Source organism: Salmo trutta, chromosome 40, assembly GCF_901001165.1.
Source record: "Salmo trutta chromosome 40, fSalTru1.1, whole genome shotgun sequence".
Lineage (NCBI taxonomy): Eukaryota > Metazoa > Chordata > Actinopteri > Salmoniformes > Salmonidae > Salmo > Salmo trutta.
This window is the reverse complement of record NC_042996.1, coordinates 15,214,936-15,234,349: the sequence shown is the minus strand read 5'-3', so window position 1 is coordinate 15,234,349 and position 19,414 is coordinate 15,214,936. Positions and strand designations below refer to the sequence as shown.

General features: G+C 44.1%; 1 protein-coding gene across 1 annotated transcript; it reads right to left on the bottom strand.

Moving 5' to 3' along the window:
- Positions 1-1,756: 1,756 nt before the first annotated feature.
- LOC115180296 (coiled-coil domain-containing protein 136) lies at positions 1,757-19,393 on the bottom strand. Its single transcript, XM_029742272.1, has 7 exons — positions 19,245-19,393; positions 18,696-18,770; positions 16,077-16,376; positions 11,684-11,795; positions 9,497-9,791; positions 9,182-9,316; positions 1,757-5,095 (listed from the first exon to the last, which is right to left on the bottom strand). Exons 1-7 carry the CDS (start codon positions 19,360-19,362, stop codon positions 5,003-5,005), a joined length of 1,128 nt encoding a protein of 375 aa, XP_029598132.1. The 5' UTR covers positions 19,363-19,393; the 3' UTR covers positions 1,757-5,002.
- Positions 19,394-19,414: the final 21 nt, after the last annotated feature.

Below are 19,414 nucleotides of genomic sequence, written 5' to 3'. Positions count from 1 at the left end.
AAAGGAGAAATGTTCACTAACAGGGATGTAAACAAATTTGTGTACAAAATTGGAGAGAAATACGCTTTTTGTGCGTATTTCAGCTCATGAAACATGGGACCAACACTTTACATGTTGTGTTTATATTTTTGTTCAGTATAAAAAAAAATATATACAGTCCAGTCAAAAGTTTGAACACACCTACTCATACCAGGGTTGTTCTTTATTTGTACTATTTTCTATATTGTAGAATAATAGTGAAGACATCAGAACTATGAAATAACACATATGGAATCATGTAGTAACCAAAAAAGTGTTAAACAAATCCAAATATATTTATATTTGAGATTCTTCGAAGTAGCCACCCTTTGCCTTGATGACAGCTTTGCACACTCCGGGTTAGAGAAGGGTTTGGCCTGGGGGGCTTTACTTGGCTCATCGTGCTCTAGTGACTCCTTGTGGCGGGCTGGGGGCCTGCAGGCTGACCACGTCTTCAGTTGAACGGTGTTTCCTCCGACACATTGGCGCGGCTGGCTTCTGGGTTAAGCAGGCGGGTGTTAAGAAGCGCGGTTTGGAGGGTTTTGGAGGACGTATGACTCAACCTATGCCTCCCGAGCCAGTTGGGGAGTTGCAGCGATGAGACAAGATTGAAATTGGGGAGGAAACGGGGTAAAAAAAATTATACAAAAATATAAATAATAATATGTTAAGCACTATTGTTACACACAGAGTGACTCCATGCAACTTATGTGACTTGTTAAGCAATTTTTTATTTAGGCTTGCCACAACAAAGGGGTTGAATACTTATTGACTTAAGACATTTCAGCTTTGAATTTTTTATAAATTTGTAAAAAAAAATATATTTTTAAAATAACATAACTCCACATTGTGGGTTATTTTGTGTAGGCCAGTGGCAAAATCCATTTTAAATTCAGGCTGGAACAAAACAAAATGTGGAAAAACCGGGGTGTGAATACTTTCTGAAGGCACTGTACGACAACTAAGTTACACACTGATATGTCATGTTATAGGGTACACTTGTAGTCTTCTCATGTACAGCCATGTTTTCCAAATGTAGGATGCTTGGACTGTGAACCTTGCTGTATTTTGGGAATGAGCGTATATCATGCAAAGTATGAATCATGAAAAGCAGACATACTGTCCATGAGATATAATAGATCAAATGCCTGGAATGTGAACACATTGTGTAGTGTGTACAGCTAACATTATGCATACATGCACTACAGTGTTTATCATCACTGTATAATGACTAGAGTATAGTGAATAGCGTGTGTATAGTAGAGAATAGTGTGTGTCCATCATGTGCGGCCCTCACTTGTAATGGATCTGAGTGAGAGGCCTTGACACTGAGCGCTGGAACTATATATAAAACCCTTGGAGGAGGGAGAGACAGTTAAGAACCCAGAGGGGTGTGATAGGGTTGCAGGGGGCTACGATGCAGGGAGTGTTGATCATCTTTCCTCTTTACGCTGTTCCATTGGAACCTCCTCTCTGACTTAAGTCATCAGGTCAGTCACACAGCAAATAAAGATCAGATTGAACTGTCTACAGCTTGCAATTCGCTTAGCAATGTCTGTGGTGTATTCAATCAAACTGAGGTCAGGAGATGTTTCTGGAATAAGGTAAAATAACATTGATCAGGAATGTTCATATGAGACAGCATGTTAATGAACCTTCTTTTACAGTAACATTGCTTTGAGACCAGTTGAGTCCACACACACAGGCAGAGACAGAGACAGAGAGAGAGAGACAGATAGAATGAGGGTAAACTACTTTTATTTCTCAGTTCATTTACAAAATGTACAGACTATTTACCAAAATACTCACGATATTCTCATTAACCCATAAAAGCCCATTGAGACATTGACTGACAAGTTGTTGTAGTAGAGACTATGGCAACATCGGATTCAGCGCTGCATAAAAGAGACATTGACAGTAGCCATGTCACACAGACCCAGGCAGAGAGACATACAGCACGAGCTGCAGCTTTACACAAGGTCAAAGGTCAAACTTCACATCATCACATACAGTGAGCAGCAGCCAGTTTCTAGTTAAGAGCACAGGTTGTTTTGACATGTAGAATAGTTTGCGTAATGTGTCTTGCCTTTACTGTTTAAGCTTCCATGCTGGAATAGAAGCAGGGTCAAAAAAAGTACACTGTCAGTGGATTTTACAGTATTTGAAGCACAGCAGAGCAGTGAAGATAAATACCCGAAAAATCTATACACATTGTAGAGACCAGACAATTGAAGAAGAAAAGTAGAGTAGAGTGCGATAGAATAGAAGAGACTGTATGAAACCAGAGTGAAAATATTAATAGTGGCAACCCAGTAAATTAGTAAATAAACGAACAGACTGACACAGTAAGAAAAAAAATCACAAATGATTCTGATTAGTCATGCATGAAGACAGTCATAATGCATTGGCTGAAATTACTGTCACTACAGGAACTAGATCTACCCATCTACATCTGCGATATCTATACATGTTACTGTCTCATACACATATACCCTATTCATACACTGGCTGTGTTCAGTCAATTCAAAAAGAACCCTTTACTCAATCTAGAACTGCTCTCAATCAACAAACCATGTTATTTAACTGCGCTAAACTATTTCCTATTTACAATACAAATAACACATTTTGGTACAAAACTACAGATAAAGTTTTTACATACACTGTAGCATGCATTTACCTATCGATCAGGTCTTATATTGTCTCTGCACTGTGGAAATGATATTCTATGCATAGCCTATAAGCATTCATGTTTTACAGTACACCTCAGTGTTCAATTGCCCATCACACAGTTATGATTGTGAAACATGTATTGAAACTAATATTATATACTTATAGCCGTAATTTATTGATTCATAGCACAAACTAGAAGCACTAATTACCTATACATATTTATAATGCTAGAACTCTACAATGGGATACTGGAATACAGAAGAATATTGGCTAAGCACGCTTTTAATGTCTTGTCACCTACACACCCACGGAATGAAGCTAATTAGCTCGCCTACATACATCTATGAAACAAGGCAACTAACTGTCAGTCATAAAAGCACACTAGGAATCCAGGCACCAGCTATAACGCTTACTGCCATTCTGTACACGTTTCTCACAAACGATCCTCTAGAAAAGAAAACATTTATGTTAGATTGCTCTCTCAGTCATAGTCATTGTGTGTTCTTGGACAAAGACCATTTCATTCTAAAATAACGCCATCGTCCTACCTCCAATGCAAAGCGCATTTCTGACATTTTGCTCCACAGGTCACGTCAAGGAGTTTAAATGATTTTTCTTGCTATGTATTTACACGGTACCTAAATCATGCCAAAGGTAGAGTAAGAATCAAAAGGTATTCTGGTGCACTCCATAGGTATCCGAAACGGCAGAGTGAAGGTTAGACGTCTTCTCCATGACAACAGTGTCACATCGCTATTGCTGTTTAGTCAATCTATCATTGGAATGTGTTGTGTCAAACTTACAGCAATGACACTGAAAAGGTCCCATGCATTGCAGGCAAGTTACAGTTGCAGAACCTGTGAATAAACTGTATGCTTTGTGCCAACAAAGAAAAGGGCATCATCGTTAGAGAACATAGATATCAGAGATTAGAACGCAAACAGTACAAGACGAAATGACTAGGTAAGAGAACACCCAAAATGCACATCTTTGAAAACAATGGTCCATATTTCATCGCTGGCTCCACTTTTCATTTTGGTGACCTATATTGATTGTTTGTCATTTTTCAGAATGCTTGTGACGATTAATATAAAAAAATTACGCAAAACATTTAAACACAATGTCTATTTACAAAAATAACTCTCTGTTTGAAATAACGAGCCTTGTTTACGTTCTGTTTCTAAGCAGAACCAAACACAGTGGAATCAGTCATTAAGTAACTCCTCAGTCTTGGGGATAAATTCTTCCTATGGCTACAAAAATAGATATCTAGCTGGAAATCATTTGGACTGTCAAATTGAATACACCAAGTTGCATTTATGATAGTATTGTTCATCTGTATAGATGTGTATAGTGGTTGTGGTACCATAAACACACAGATATAACCAATAACTAATAAGGAGAACGTGCAGAGCGAGAGAGAGAGAGAGAGAGAGAGAGTGACAGATGCAGACGAGAGAGAGAAAGAACCATTTACAAAGGAGACAAACATCCAATACATCAAACACATGTTATCAAACCCTCCTCCACACATCTCCATTTAAGCCTAAAAAGAGCATGCCACAACAGAAACAGAAGGAAAAGTGTTAAAATAGTCAATTGTGAGCCGTAAAGAGACGTAAAGTGTAGCAGAGACAATCGCATTGGCAATGTTCAAAGTGATTCAAAAGGAGGGGTAGGATCTGGGAAAAGATCACATGCCCATTAGAAAGAGAAACATCTTGTCAGTGACTCAATATGTGCAAAGGAAACATAAGGCATGAGCTTTTCACAATCCAACCTTTACAGGTTGTCAATAAACCATTCAAGCATCAACCAATCAAACAATAAACCATCAACCAATCAGTCAATAAATGCTCAGACATGTTCTGTGCTAAATTGTGTCTTTCCATTGACACCCTTGCAGACACAGTACTGCCACAAACTCCGAGGCAGTAACTGTTATATTATGCCGTTCCCTTGAACTCGTACCAATGTTTATCTAAAGAAGCGCAGAGAGAAGAGCAGTAGAGAGGGAAACCGATTGAGTCAAACTGAAGGACTTTAAAGAGAGAAACAAGATATTGCCGTCCTTATCGTTAGAGTGGCTTAAACAGGTATATGTATTTCTCCTTGAGTAATGTATGGGACTACTTCCTTGTTGTGTTGTATTTCCTGGTGAAAATGTCAGTTTTTGATGTAGTCCCCCTTGGAAGATGAAGCGAGGAGGAGATTTGACAGGGGCATCATGAGATAGGGGCATGGCATTGCCAGTGTTGCCATGGGCAACTGGCAAAGTCATTTCCTGTACAGTGACTTCCTTTCTGTGTAGACCTCAGGTAAACGCTCTAGAAAGGCTGGGGACTATCAGGACTACAAGCGCTGCCACGGCAACCACCGCCACCAGGTTCCAGTCTCCCTCGCTCTCCTGGTGGCAAGAGGACAGAGGACAGGGTTCAAAGGTCACAGAGGTTATTCATTCAGAATAAGGACAGCTCATGTTTTAACACACATACCGTACCAGCTCCTCAAGTTTGGTCAGAGTAGCTCAAGCAACCACTTCGCTTTGCATACACGTTGGACACATTCATTTCCTCAACATACACGTTGGACACATCCATTTCCTCAACATACACGTTGGACACATCCATTTCCTCAACACACACGTTGGACAAAGGAATCTTTAGTGCCTTACAGCCCAGTAATTTACAGCTCAATTGGGATCCCGCCTCACACAACCAACCAACACAGTCCTATGCGAGAAGAGAGAAGACTTGAGTGGTGTTGGGTGTTGTTAGCTGCAGTATCTATGTGTGTGTGTGTGTGTGTGTGTGTGTGTGTGTGTGTGTGTGTGTGTGTGTGTGTGTGTGTGTGAGAGAGAGAGAGAGAAAGAGAGAGAGAGAGAGAGAGAGAGAGAGAGAAAGCGAGCGAGAGAGAGAGAGAGAGAGAGAGAGAGAGTGATTTAGCAGTGATGTCTCCCTGGAGCCCAGTAAGAGGATCCCCTATAAGTGTGGTGTAGTGTGCAGACAGCTTCTCGCCCACACACACACACACACAACTTGTGGCCATGTCATCCTAAAATGGACACCTGACCCTCTCATTAAAGTTTCAGAACCCTTACTCACATCAGGCTACAATAAAATACAAACACTCCAACTCAGGCTAAATGTCCCAAGGTAAATAGCCAAACCTCATTCTAAATGTCCCATGGTAAATAGCCATACCTCATTCTAAAAATCCCAAGGTAAATAGCCAAACCTCATTCTAAATGTCCCAAGATAAATAGCCATACCTCATTCTAAATCTCCCAAGCTAAATAGCCATACCTCATTCTAAATCTCCCAAGGTAAATAGCCAAACCTCATTCTAAATGTCCCAAGGTAAATAGCCAAACCTCATTCTAAATGTCCCAAGGTAAATAGCCATACCTCATTCTAAATGTCCCATGGTAAATAGCCATACCTCATTCTAAATATCCCAAGGTAAATAGCCAAACCTCATTCTAAATGTCCCAAGGTAAATAGCCAAACCTCATTTTAAATGTCCCAAGTTAAATAGCAATATCTCATTCTAAATGTCCCAAGCTAAATAGCCATACCTCATTCTAAATGTCCCAAGCTAAATAGCCATACCTCATTCTAAATCTCCCAAGGTAAATAGCCATACCTCATTCTAAATCTCCCAAGGTAACTAGCAATACCTCATTCTAAATGCCTAAAGCTACATAACTCAATCTACTGCAAATACTCATGATGGAATGTCCATTGCAAAATAGCCTACACCATGCTGAAGTATGTAACATACTTCCAGGTTAGCCCAGACCCCTGTCAGCTAAATCTGAGAGAGAGGGGGGTGCAGAAAGGGCTATGCCTCACTGCAGGCTGACCACAACACAGCATTCAGCCAGCTGGAGGTTGGAGGGAGAGAAGGTTTATCTAAACCCCAGTTCCCTGGCTCCCCGGCTGCTGTCCCGCCTGTGGAGGTCAGGCAGCAGCGATGGGTGTTGACATCAGCGCTGTGTCATCCATCTTGGCTCTAGTGGTAATCTCTGCACAGTCCCAATGGAGACATGAAAGGAGCCGCGTGTCACTGTGTTTCTCTCGGCTAAGTGTGACGGACTACTCAAATAAAAGCCACCTTTCTCAGACGAAAACATCAAAGGAGCAGCCAAGCAAGTGTGAAAGTCTCTTTCTTCTCTCTCCTTTTCATTTCTCTCTTACTTGCAGCTTTTCAAGTGTGGCGTCTGCTTGGCTGTTCCAAGCCAAGTTCTTAGTATTCTTAGAATCGGAGCCATTCCATTCAGTAGAGTCATAGTAAACACAGTGAATGGTGCATTTGGAGACTGCTGGGTGAGACTGAGTTATTGGACTGTCTGCCTCAGTGACTCTGCTAAGTCTAAGGTTGACGGCCCACCTTCAGAGGAACACAGCAGACCACCCGGTACATTTTGAGCCAGTTAACCCAACGAGAGCCAAGTCGCTGATTTCCGTCAAGTATTTTCGCAACACTCTATTACCGTTTTGGTTCTAGCCCATTTGGTGTTAATGTGGCTTTGGATGTTTATTGTTCACCATAGAGGTTCCGTTTCTAAGACAGCTTGAGTTTGATTGACAGATCAAGAGAAACGTGATTCTTAGAGGGGCATATTACATTGTAAGACATGGGTCTACTACACTGTAATAGCTGGTCTTGCCAGCACACGGTTAATCTTGAATCAGAGTCTATATGTCAGTGGAATTAGGTACCCTTCCACAACAGATCAAATACTGTCAGAACTTTGAACTCTAATAACATTTAACTACTAACAGGAACCATGTGTTCTGGCCCTATACTGTACATTTGCAATCTACAGTATATCTGTGTGTGCAGTATTCTACATTCAGGCACATCCACAGCCAGAGGCTGAATCATCTGGATCTACAACAGATATTCAGCCACTCTTAGAGGAAATAAGAGTTGACTTTATTTGATTCTTCTAGATAAAGAAAGGGCATGCCCATACCTGGTCCCCTCTAGGACGCCAGCTCCTCCCACCAGCACCATATCAGGGCCATTATTACAATCATTCCTATGAAGGGGATGGAGAGAACAGGGGGCTCAGACGGAGGAGTGCAGTTCTGGGGAGAAAACAAGGGATCGTGGGGGCATGAGAGAGGAGGAGGGAGGTGGTGAGAGAAATCACAAATCATAATAAAGGGAGACAAAAATGATAGAATTACATGTGGAGAGACAGATGAAGAGACAACAGATAAATATATGTACATAAAACATCATGAGGTGATTGAGAGGTAGATAAATGGGATGACAGGCAGATAGACAGGTAGAGAGACCAATAGACAAGGACAGAGAGGGTGAGTGACAGTGAAATGAAATAAATAAAGAGATTGTAAAAACCATATTGCGCAACATTTTGTAGGGTGGTTATGGTAAACAGATTTGACAATATGAATGTGAATGAGTTTATAAATAGGAGTTTTCAACAAAACACAGCCATGGAAACGATGAAGGGAGGGGAGAAACAGAAAGAGCATGGCATTAGAGCACATCAAAGATGGTTAAAGACAAGATGAACAACTTGTGTAATGATTCCATCTTGTCCTTTAAAGATCTCTGCCCACACTGAAAAGTGCTGCCTGTCACTCAAACGGTCACTCAGACAGAGAGAACCCTGGGAGTTGTAGGCAGCCCAGCAGTGCGGGTGAGGGGGGGGTTAGTCACAAGACAAACTACAACTATGGAGGACAGGTGAGTGACATGAACTACTGTGGTACTCAGGCTGGATGGTCTAATTCCAAATCGTTGATAAGGAGACCACGTATACTCAATCAAATCATCAAGGGTGGAGTGGCTGGCTTATAAGCGCACATTTGTACACTATAATAACATGTGGGTTGATTTGTCTTTTTTGTTATTCAGTTTTCAACAAAACTCTGATTCAGCACTTCCTGGTTTTGATGGCATCAAACAGGAAGAGGATGAGAAAGAGGATAGGGACCGGGTTGTTTAGGTGGACACGGGGACAGACACTGGACAATGCGACAGGACGCAGAGACACACCGCCATTGAAGCAATGCATGTTGAGAAGAGGGCGGAAGAAGCCAGGGACAAAAGTCGAGGACACAAGAATAACTGACTACACCACCGGAGGCAGAAAGAGAACGAGAGACAAGTCACGATTCCATGAGACATAGCTGTTTGACTGAGCTGTTGTTACTGACCCACATGCACACAGTACAGACAGACAGACAGACTTGATGCTTGAGGAGAATGGGTTAGTTAGCGCACAGTTACTCAAGTGTACTGTAAATACAGGTGTGTATGTGTATAGGTGTGTCTTCTCGTTCCCTTCTACTTACCTCATAACTAGCTCCTTCACCACCATAACCCTTGTTATAGCACATGTGTAGTGTTCCCTTATAGTAACACTTGTTTTCACCAACTCATACACAGAAGAGGCCATCTTTTGTCGGCCAATGTTACCAAAGTTACCTCCCTCCGACCGCTGACCTCTCACCTGTGACTTCTTGCCGCCCAGCCTCTCTAGCTCCGCCCTATAGCGATGCAGTTCCTGCTCCAGCTCAACCCTCTCCTTCTGGCTGCAGTCAAACAGCCACTGCAGTTCTGCAAGCTCCCCCTTCAACCCCTCACACTGGGAGACACAGAGAGAGACAGAGACACAGACACACAGAGACAGAGACAGAGACAGAGACAGAGAGAGAGAGAGAGAGAGAGAGAGAGAGAGAGAGAGAGAGCATTTCCATTATCACATTTGGCTTACTCTGTTTTATAAGACTTGTATGTGGGTGTGTGAGAGCGTCTGTGTCCATACTTCTCCCTGTACTTGCGAGGCCCTCTCCTCAGCCAGTTTGAGCTGGTCTCTTAGGGAGAAGACTTCAGAGGGTCCCCCGTTCCAGTTGGTGATGGGCTTGCCATCGAACGAGATGTTCTTCTGGATGGAGGCATCCACCAAGCGCCCACCTTGCCCAGTCTGGGTCTGCCCACCCTGGGTCTGAGACAGGGTCATGTAGCCTCCAGCCTTCACTGATTCTTCATCCTGCCCAACGCCCTCATCCTTCTGGTCCTCGTCCCCCTCCCCTCTCAAGGCCAGGTAGACATCATTGGAGCTGTCATCCAGAGAGATCATTCAATGTATTAGCAATTTATAAGCATCATTCATCAGTATGTGTGTGTGTGTGTTTGCTGCGGTGTTGTTGAAATCCGCAGTGCAGTACTCGTCGCATTGCTGATTCCCTCTCAGCATAATTTATTCATTGGGAGAAAGTTATATTGTGGGCCAACCATAACTCTCACAGAGCTTAAACATATTTAACTCTGTCCCCTGGGCCAACCACAACTCTCCCAGAGTTTAAACATTCATGACATAACAGCTTATATGGTCAGATCACGCCATTACACTACAGAGTACTTTGCTAAAACAAAACCACACATTCTGTGAATCGGTAAAGTGAACATAAATTATTGAAGCTTAAGAATGGATGAGCACTATCAGTGTACAAGTCTAGAGTGCATTGAAGTAACTACTGTATTCAGCGTGATGTATTACAGTGCAACACTGTGAAGAACCTACCTCAACTCCCTCTCATTCTGGGAAAACATGAGTCACTACTTCTGCCAATAAGTCTGAGATTCTTTCTCTGAGGCTAACGTTGGATAAATGTGTCGTGTCTTTCATTTGAGTAGATCTGGGTTGGAAAAGGGACTTGGGAATGAATATAGGATACATACACAGGCTGCATCCTTACTAGTCTATGCATCCTGGAATTAAACACTGTTGTTTCCTAAGGCCTCACCCACATTAAACAATCACTTCAAAGGGGACGAGAGGGGCTAGGGTCTAGGGGGTGAAATGAAACCAGACCTAAGTATGATCTTGCAGTAAGATTGTTAATTTCTCGCAGTTCTGCTGTGGTATTACAGCCTGCTATATATAGTATAACCATCTCAATATCAGGTCTGTATGCATGGAGCTCAAATGGAGATGTTCTACTGTGTGTCTGTATCCCCTTCGATCAGAGTGGGCACACCAGAGAACAGAGATCGGAGGGTTTATAGAGAACTGTGTCAAGCATGTTATGTAAGAATACAGTACTCTCAGAGCATTGAGCTCTTTGACAACGTGCCACTGTCAGCCGCAGGACATTAGCCCTCTGGATGGGTGTGTGTACCATGGAGAGATCGGCTATGAAATAGTGTGTGTGTGTCTGTCTGTGTGTATGTGTGTTTGGGAGGGAGAAGTCAGTGTCTGTGTGTTGGAGGTACTAGCCTATAGTTGGAGGTAGGAGGTAGACTGCACATTTTCTAACAGATAGCCTCCTCCTTTCAGTTGTAACTTATTCATATTCACCAGTAGACTCATCTGTGTGTGTGTGTGTGTGTGTGTGTGTGTGTGTGTGTGTGTGTGTGTGTGTGTGTGTGTGTGTGTGTGTGTGTGTGTGTGTGTGTGTGTGTGTGTGTTCATCTGATTATAACCTGTTGTTGACTGTTTGTTTATGAACAGGTGTTGCCTTGTTGTGCTGTCTGAATTATTTATATATTTTCAATCCAAAGGGAAACATTTGGTGTACTCTCAGGTGCACAATCACACGCATGCACACAGACCCAGACACACTTACGCACACACACAGACACAGACACACACAAATACACACACAGGCCTCCTAGTTATGTTAGAGGGTGTATACAGAAGATCAAAGAAGAATTGTCTCGAAAATACAGAGAGAGATGGAGGAGACAAAGGCTTCTAACAATTCAGAAGGCATTCAAAATATTCTTATGTTTACCCGTGTGATCTTGTCTTGTCTGTGGACTGACAGATTGTTTTTGTTACATCAGACCCCAGACAAAAAGTTATGACAGATTATCTACAGACAATAAACAGACAGTAGGTTTGTAGAGCACATAGGAGGGATTTTACTGGAATGTGGGGGTCACCAGACATAGAGAGGCTGTGACTGATTGGTCTGCATCTTGATCGACAGGCGGCTCGGCCACTCACCCGGCTCGCTGTAGCTGCTGCAATTTGAGGCTCAGCTGTTTGTTTTCGTCCTTCAGGGTCTGACACTCGTCTGAAATCGTATGACACTCCGCCGTCAGCTGGCTTACCTCACCTGGAACACACACACACACACACACACACATTCCCAGGGTCACATTAGTGTGTGCTGTTTTGTCTTGGGTGTGTGTGTGTTGGGGTGGGAAAGTTGACGCACTGAACCGTGTTAACAATAAGTAGTCATGGTAACAGATTCCACAGGAAAGGGTGTGATATGGCGAGGAAGGTAGTCGAGGTTTTCAACAACATTGCTTCCACCATGGCCCTCTAACATATTGGTTTAGATATAGTCCTGAAATGTGTTCAGGTGTAACAGAGTTAAGAACGTGACGTAAGATCCTTTTGTACAGCTTTTGTACAGCTCAATCGGTTGGTACTTGTCAAGAAGGGCGGTCAAATGTGTTTGCGAGCGGAGGTTCACTAAATCAAGACTGGTGTGGAACAGGGACAGTGGAGGAAGCTGCAGTATACTGTTAACGACACACTGGCGTTGGTTGAGAGGCTCAATCCTCCCCTAGATAAGGATGGTCAATGAGTGTGGGAGAGTTGAGGAAAAACTATGAAAGAACCAAGTAAAGCATACCTTTAAACACGACAGCGCTATAGCTCCAAAGAGCTCCTCTTACAGGTGTTACAATTAGGAATTCTGTTTGTAATGTTGCTGGACAACGTGTATTTGTGTGTGCATACCTAACTGTGTGTATGTGTGTGCATACCTGAACGTTTACGTGTGTGTATACCTGAACGTTTACATGTGTGTATACCTGAACGTTTACGTGTGTGTATACCTAACCGTGTACGTCTGTGTATACCTGAACGTTTACGTGTGTGTATACCTGAACGTGTACGTGTGTGTATACCTGAACGTGTGTGTGTGTGTATACCTGAACGTGTGTGTATACCTGAACGTGTACGTGTGTATATACCTGAATGTGGGTGTGCATACCTGAACGTGTACGTGTGTGTATACTTGAACGTGTACGTGTGTGTATACCTGAACGTGTGTGTGTATACTTGAACGTGTGTGTGTATACCTGAACGTGTGTGTGTATACCTGAACGTGTACGTGTGTGTATACCTGAACGTGTGTACATATACCTGAACGTGTGTACGTGTGTGTATACCTGAACGTGTGTACATATACCTGAACGTGTGTACGTGTGTGTATACCTGAACGTGTGTGTATACCTGAACGTGTGTACGTGTGTGTATACCTGAACGTGTGCGTGTGTGTATACCTGAACGTGTGTACGTGTGTGCATACCTGAACGTGTGTGTATACCTGAATGTGTGCATACCTGAACGTGTGTGTATACCTGAACGTGTGTACATATACCTGAACGTGTGTATGTGTGTGTATACCTGAACGTGTGTACATATACCTGAACGTGTGTACGTGTGTGTATACCTGAACGTGTGTGTATACCTGAACGTGTGTACGTGTGTGTATACCTGAACGTGTACGTGTGTGTATACCTGAACGTGTGTACGTGTGTGCATACCTGAACGTGTGTGTATACCTGAATGTGTGCATACCTGAACGTGTGTGTATACCTGAACGTGTGTACGTGTGTGTATACCTGAACGTGTACGTGTGTGTATACCTGAACGTGTGTACGTGCGTGCATACCTGAACGTGTGTGTATACCTGAATGTGTGCATACCTGAACGTGTGTGTATACCTGAACGTGTGTACGTGTGTGTATACCTGAACGTGTATGTGTGTGTATACCTGAACGTGTGTACGTGTGTGTATACCTGAACGTGTATGTGTGTGTATACCTGAACGTGTATGTGTGTGCATACCTGAACGTGTGTGTGTGTGTGCATACCTGAACGTGAGTGTGTGTGCATACCTGAACGTGTGTACGTGTGTATACCTGAACGTGTATGTGTGTGTATACCTGAACGTGTACGTGTGTGTATACCTGAACGTGTATGTATGTATACCTAACCGTGTGTATGTGTGTGCATACCTGAACGTGTGTACGTGTGTGTATACCAGAACGTGTATGTATGTATACCTAACCGTGTGTATGTGTGTGCATACCTGAACGTGTGTACGTGTGTGTATACCAGAACGTGTGTGTGTGTGTATACCTGAACGTGTGTGTGTGTGTGTATGTGTGTGTGTGTGTGTGTATACCTGAACGTATGTGTGTGTGTGTGTGTGTGTGTGTGTGTGTGTGTGTGTGTGTGTGTGTGTGTGTGTGTGTATGCCTGAACGTGTGTATGTGTGTCTATACATGAACGTGTGTATGTGTGTGTATACCTGAACGTGTACGTGTGTGTGTGTGTGTGTGTGTGTGTGTGTGTGTGTGTGTGTGTGTGTGTGTGTGTGTGTGTGTGTGTATACATGAACGTGTGTATGTGTGTGTGGGTATAAGAGGTTGCCACTTCCTGTTCAAGATCCTGATTTATGGCTATAATAACAGCCTATTGTGTTTATGTGACTGGGCGAGGTACAGTACACTTAGACGTACCACTGTATCATGCTCACAATCTCCTTTACCCTTTCTGAATCTCTGTTTTCCTTTACTTTTATAGTCCTAATTCTGTCTCAATACCTTCTCTCCCTCCCCCTCTCAGTTTCCTTTCCTTCCTCTCCTCTCTCTTTCTCTCTCTGGCATCAGCCCTGCTATTAGACAGGCTAATGAAAGTCATGCACAGACTGGAGATGCACGAGGATAGAGTACTGTGTACTGCCAATATAATACAGGTCACACACAGAGAGAGACAGCCTTTGATCAAGTAACCCTGTGTTACTCATTCTGCTAGATAATATGTTATGTCATCATTATACTGCATACATAAAGTAGGGAGAGAAGAAACCACCAGAAGAGAGGTTTACAACACTGAGGTGGAATGGCCAGCTGTCTCTGTCTGTCTGTCTGTCTGTCTGTCTGTCTGTCTGTCTGTCTGTCTGTCTGTCTGTCTGTCTGTCTGTCTGTCTGTCTGTCTGCCTGCCTGCCTGCCTGCCTGCCTGCCTGCCTGCCTGCCTGCCTGCCTGCCTGCCTGTCTGTCTGTCTGTCTGTCTGTCTGTCTGTCTGTCTGTCTGTCTGTCTGTCTGTGTATACACACACCACCCAGACCGCCCAGGCTCTCCTCTGAAAATAACCAATTGCAAAAAGCAGCTCTGGAAAAATGGCACTTTAATTCATTTATATCTACTATTGGGTTGGTTTTATGTAGGGCAGAGTTGTTTTTCTACTTAATTAGCATTCATTTCAAATAAAGGAGTCGCAGCTGTAACAAATGAGCACATCGAGACAGAGAACACAGTAAAACTTTGAAAAGCTTTCGCCCTGCTTCTGGACTTGAGGGGTTTCAACTTGAGAGTGTTAAAAGGAGGAATCAGTTTTCAGTCTGCATCATCCCTACAGAGGCCAAGACAGATTGTGATCCTCATTTCCTCCTACACAGTTTGTTACTCATCACGTAGAATCATTCTTTTATTGGTACCTTTTATTAAGTCAGGGGAAACCCATCAAGACCAGGGTCTCATTTTCAGCATAACAATACAACAATAGAGAAATTATCACTCTCACAAAACTACAAATTACAACTTTCAACATTACAACCACAACAATCTCTTCATTCAATCAAAACAACTGCAACTCTCATTCAACACAACTAACACTAGAGTCATAATCGACCCTGGAGGCACCAGGGAATCAAGATGCAAGGAGTTCTGCGGCCGATCCAACAATGGGGGGCATTAAAACTGAAAGGGGATCTACCCAGATTGTTTGAGTACACACAGAGGTGCTGTGTCCTTACCATATTATCCTAACAGTATAGTGGTGACACCTCGAACTCTCCATGCGTGACTTCACCAATAACCATGAGCCTGGGATCAATAACACTAATAAATCCTCTAAACGTTGCCGAAGTGTGTTTTAATGGATACTGACATGATCTCTCTGAGGTCCATACACAAACAGAGAGGGATAAAGACAAAACTGGAAACCCTGGAGTCACGATGATGAGTCCCCGACTCCCGTATTTACCCACAATTCTCTGCTGCTAAGAAGGCCTCTCTGCCAACAGGACCTGTTGAGTCTGTAAAAACCTGAACCTTTTCTAGTGTCTCTATTGGATCCAGCCTACAGTTTGAACTGGATTATATTACTGTGTTGTATTAATGGGTATACCTGACTGGGATTTTCCTCATGTCCAATGGAGTGGTGCACTGGTTGGGCAGGGAATGGGTGTGTGCAATGGTTGTGTTTTGAGTTTGTGTAAGGGGTTTAAGTAGTGTTGCAGCTTGTGTGGTGTTGTAGTGGTTAGTAGTTTGAGTTAGATGCAGGGTTAGTGCTATATAGTATGGTAGTACCGTCAGTCTCTCCCTCCCTCCTCATGCTCTTCATGCTGATTTCGGCACGCAGGGTGGTGATCTCCAGCTCGTACTCTTGGGCCGTGGTGCGGAGACGCTGCAGCTCGGCCCTCAGACGACACAGCTCCTCCTGCAGGGAGGCGATGTCGTTCTCCCTCTCCGCTGCTGCCTCCTCCCCCGCCTGCTGCAGCACCAGCACCTCCTCCTGGGCAGACCTCAGCTCCTCCTGCGCCTCCCCCAGCTCACTCTCCTTCTCCTCCTCCAGAGAGTCTATCTCCTCCTGGACCGAACGCAGCTGAGCTAGAGTGGGAAGGAAAGGAGGGGTGAGGAGAGAAGAGAAGAGGGGAGGAGCGGAGAGGAGAGGAGAGATGTTCCTGTCAATCTGTGACTCCGAAAAAAGACAAGCAATGTTGACTTGTACTCTGTCAAGGACCTTTTGTTTCAGGAAGGTCTGGTAAACACTCTAGTGAACATGTCCTGGCTGCAAAGAGCAGACACAAGAGCTGACTGAGCCAAGGGCATGGGGTAGAGAGGGGAGAAGGAGAGAGCAGAGGAGAGGGACAAGGGCATTAGCTCTGGTCTGGGCTCTCTGTCTCTAAATTAAAACCCCTGGCGCCTCTCCTCTCCTCATTAATCACACACACACACACACACACACACACACACACACACACACACACACACACACACACACACACACACACACACACACACACACACACACACACACACACACACACACACACACACACACACACACACACAAACACATACTTGACTTTTGAAGTGAAGGGAGATTGATGTGTTTACACAAACATGGCGAGAACTCAAGAGGCCATGGCTATATGGCTGTGTCTGCAGACCAGCTCTCTTCACACACACTGCACAGAGGAACCACGCACCTAGATGACTTCCTGGACCACAACATTAAGAAGATGTACAGTCTGGTTACAGTGTGAGGCACAGTATAGTATTGTACTGGACAGACGCTTGTCCTGGGTTAGGGACAAAAGGAGTCTGGGCTCACCAGAGCAAGAGGGCAATTCTTGAGCACACACACGTGGTTGTACAGTACGTTCCCATTCTCCTCCTGAGAACGTTCCTTCTGGGAACATCAATCCCCTCCTGCCTTAATGTTTACAGTCATTCAGCCAATCACATGGCTTCTCTCTGACGTCACATGGCATTCTGTCTTGGGGTTGCCGTTACGTGGAGTGAACCATGTACGGAGAGTTCTCTCCCTCTCTCTCCTTCTCCCTCACTGTGGATGGGAAACACTGGCGTCGTGTGTGTACAACAGCAGAATAACAAAGCCAAATGAGCTAAGACAAACTAACCCTACCTCGGCCTGCCCCCCCCACCCCCAGTCTGCATTCCAATAGGAGTCATGTGGTGAGTGTCACTATAAGGGGGGAGTGAGAGAGGAATAAGGAGGGAGTGCTGTGCTCCCTCTCACCCCCACACACCCTTCCAACTCAGTCACCTACATAACCCCATGTTAATCCAAATACTGAGCCCGGAGACTGAACATCTTCTCCTAAGGAAGTGACATCATGACAAGGCCTCTATGTCGTCTGGAGCCACTGTCCTTCCTGTAACTAATGATGTCTGGTGCACAGAATGAACTAGAACAGAGTAGTAATTTATGGATTTCTATGGCCTGGTGTCTCTCTGGTCACGTGACATCATTCATACGGTGGCCACCAAGTGGTGGTTGAGCAGCTGTCCAGGGTGTGTACGGGAGGTCGAAGTCAGGTGCAGGAGAGCAGAGTGTAGTGAACAGGCGCACTTTAATTCCCTTCCAAAAATGACAGCACATAAAAACAATAACGTGCCAAAAGCGCCTGACAATAATCCACATAACAAACAAACAATTACACACAAAGACAATGGAGGGGAACAGAGGACTAAATACACGCAGTAATTATGGAATGAAAACCAGGTGTGTAATGGAACAAGACAAAACCAACGGAATATGAGAAATGGAGCGGCGATCGCCGAACGCCGCCCGAACAAGGAGAGGAGCCGAATTCGGTGGAAGTCGTGACAGCACCATTGAGATTTCAGCCAATCATGGTAGCCATACCAGACCTCTTCCCAAGCAGACACATTCTGTGAATACAGTCTAAGATAGGCTTATCTAGCGTCATTTATCAGTCATGTTAGACCATTAGACCATAATAACTATGGTGGGACTAAGTCATAAACAAATAGATAAAATGTCATATTCATGTATGTGTATTGAAACCCTATTGCACTTCTTACATAGAACAGTTTATTGTAGAACTTTTGTTTAAACCCTATAGCACTGTCAGGTGATGGGGACAGTTCAAATGGAAAAAAGAGAGAGAAAAGGAGATTGTGTCCAATCCATGTATCTCTTAAAGTTATGTCCCCTCTCCACTATCACAAGACCCTGCTAGGAGACATTTATCTACAAAAGTTATGTTTATTGGTAACTTTTCCTCAGCCAATACACTATTTCATGAGACAGTAGGGGAAGATAATGGTGCTGTGTTCATTTATCAGAAGTGGAGAGAGGAGAGGTTGTGTGTAAGGGTGTGCGTGTTTGTGTGTGTGTGTGTGTGTGTGTGCATACGCGCTTGCGTGCGTGTCTACCTTGCAGTCTCTGGATCTGTCTGGTAAAGCTCTCTGCCTGGTGAGCACTGGCCAGACGTTCATCTTCCAACAGACCTGGGAACAGAGGAGAGAGGGAGAGAGGGGAGGAAGAGAAGAAAGGGGGGATATGAGAGGAGGAAATGTACAAGAGAAGGGAGAGAAAGGGGGAGGAAAGGAAGAACAAAGTGACTATGTATACAGTCAATGTGGTGTATGTGAGTCAGCAGAATGGACCATGGGGGAGCTGGGGTCAGTGACAACTGGCACAAGAAGCATGACAGCTGAGCAATAGGACCTCCCAACTCCCTCACGACCCAGCTGTGATGTCACAGTGAACTAAACACCCAGCTTGCAATCATGGCTACAGCTGTCACACACACACACACACATGCACTCACAGTCACTCAGACACACACAGTTCCACACACTAACACAAATACAGTCACACTCAGACACAAACTCTTCGCTCACACACACACACACACACACACACACACACACACACACACACACACACACACACACACACACACACACACAGCAACTCACCCTGTAGCTCCATGAAGCTCTCTTCATGTCGTTGAGACACCTCCCGGGCCTCCTCCAGCTCTAACACCAGCTGCAGCACCTGGGACCTCAACTCCTCCAAGTCATCCTCCTCTAACATTCCTCCTTCCTCCTCCTCCTCCTCCTCCTCCACTTTCACCTCCTTCTCCTCT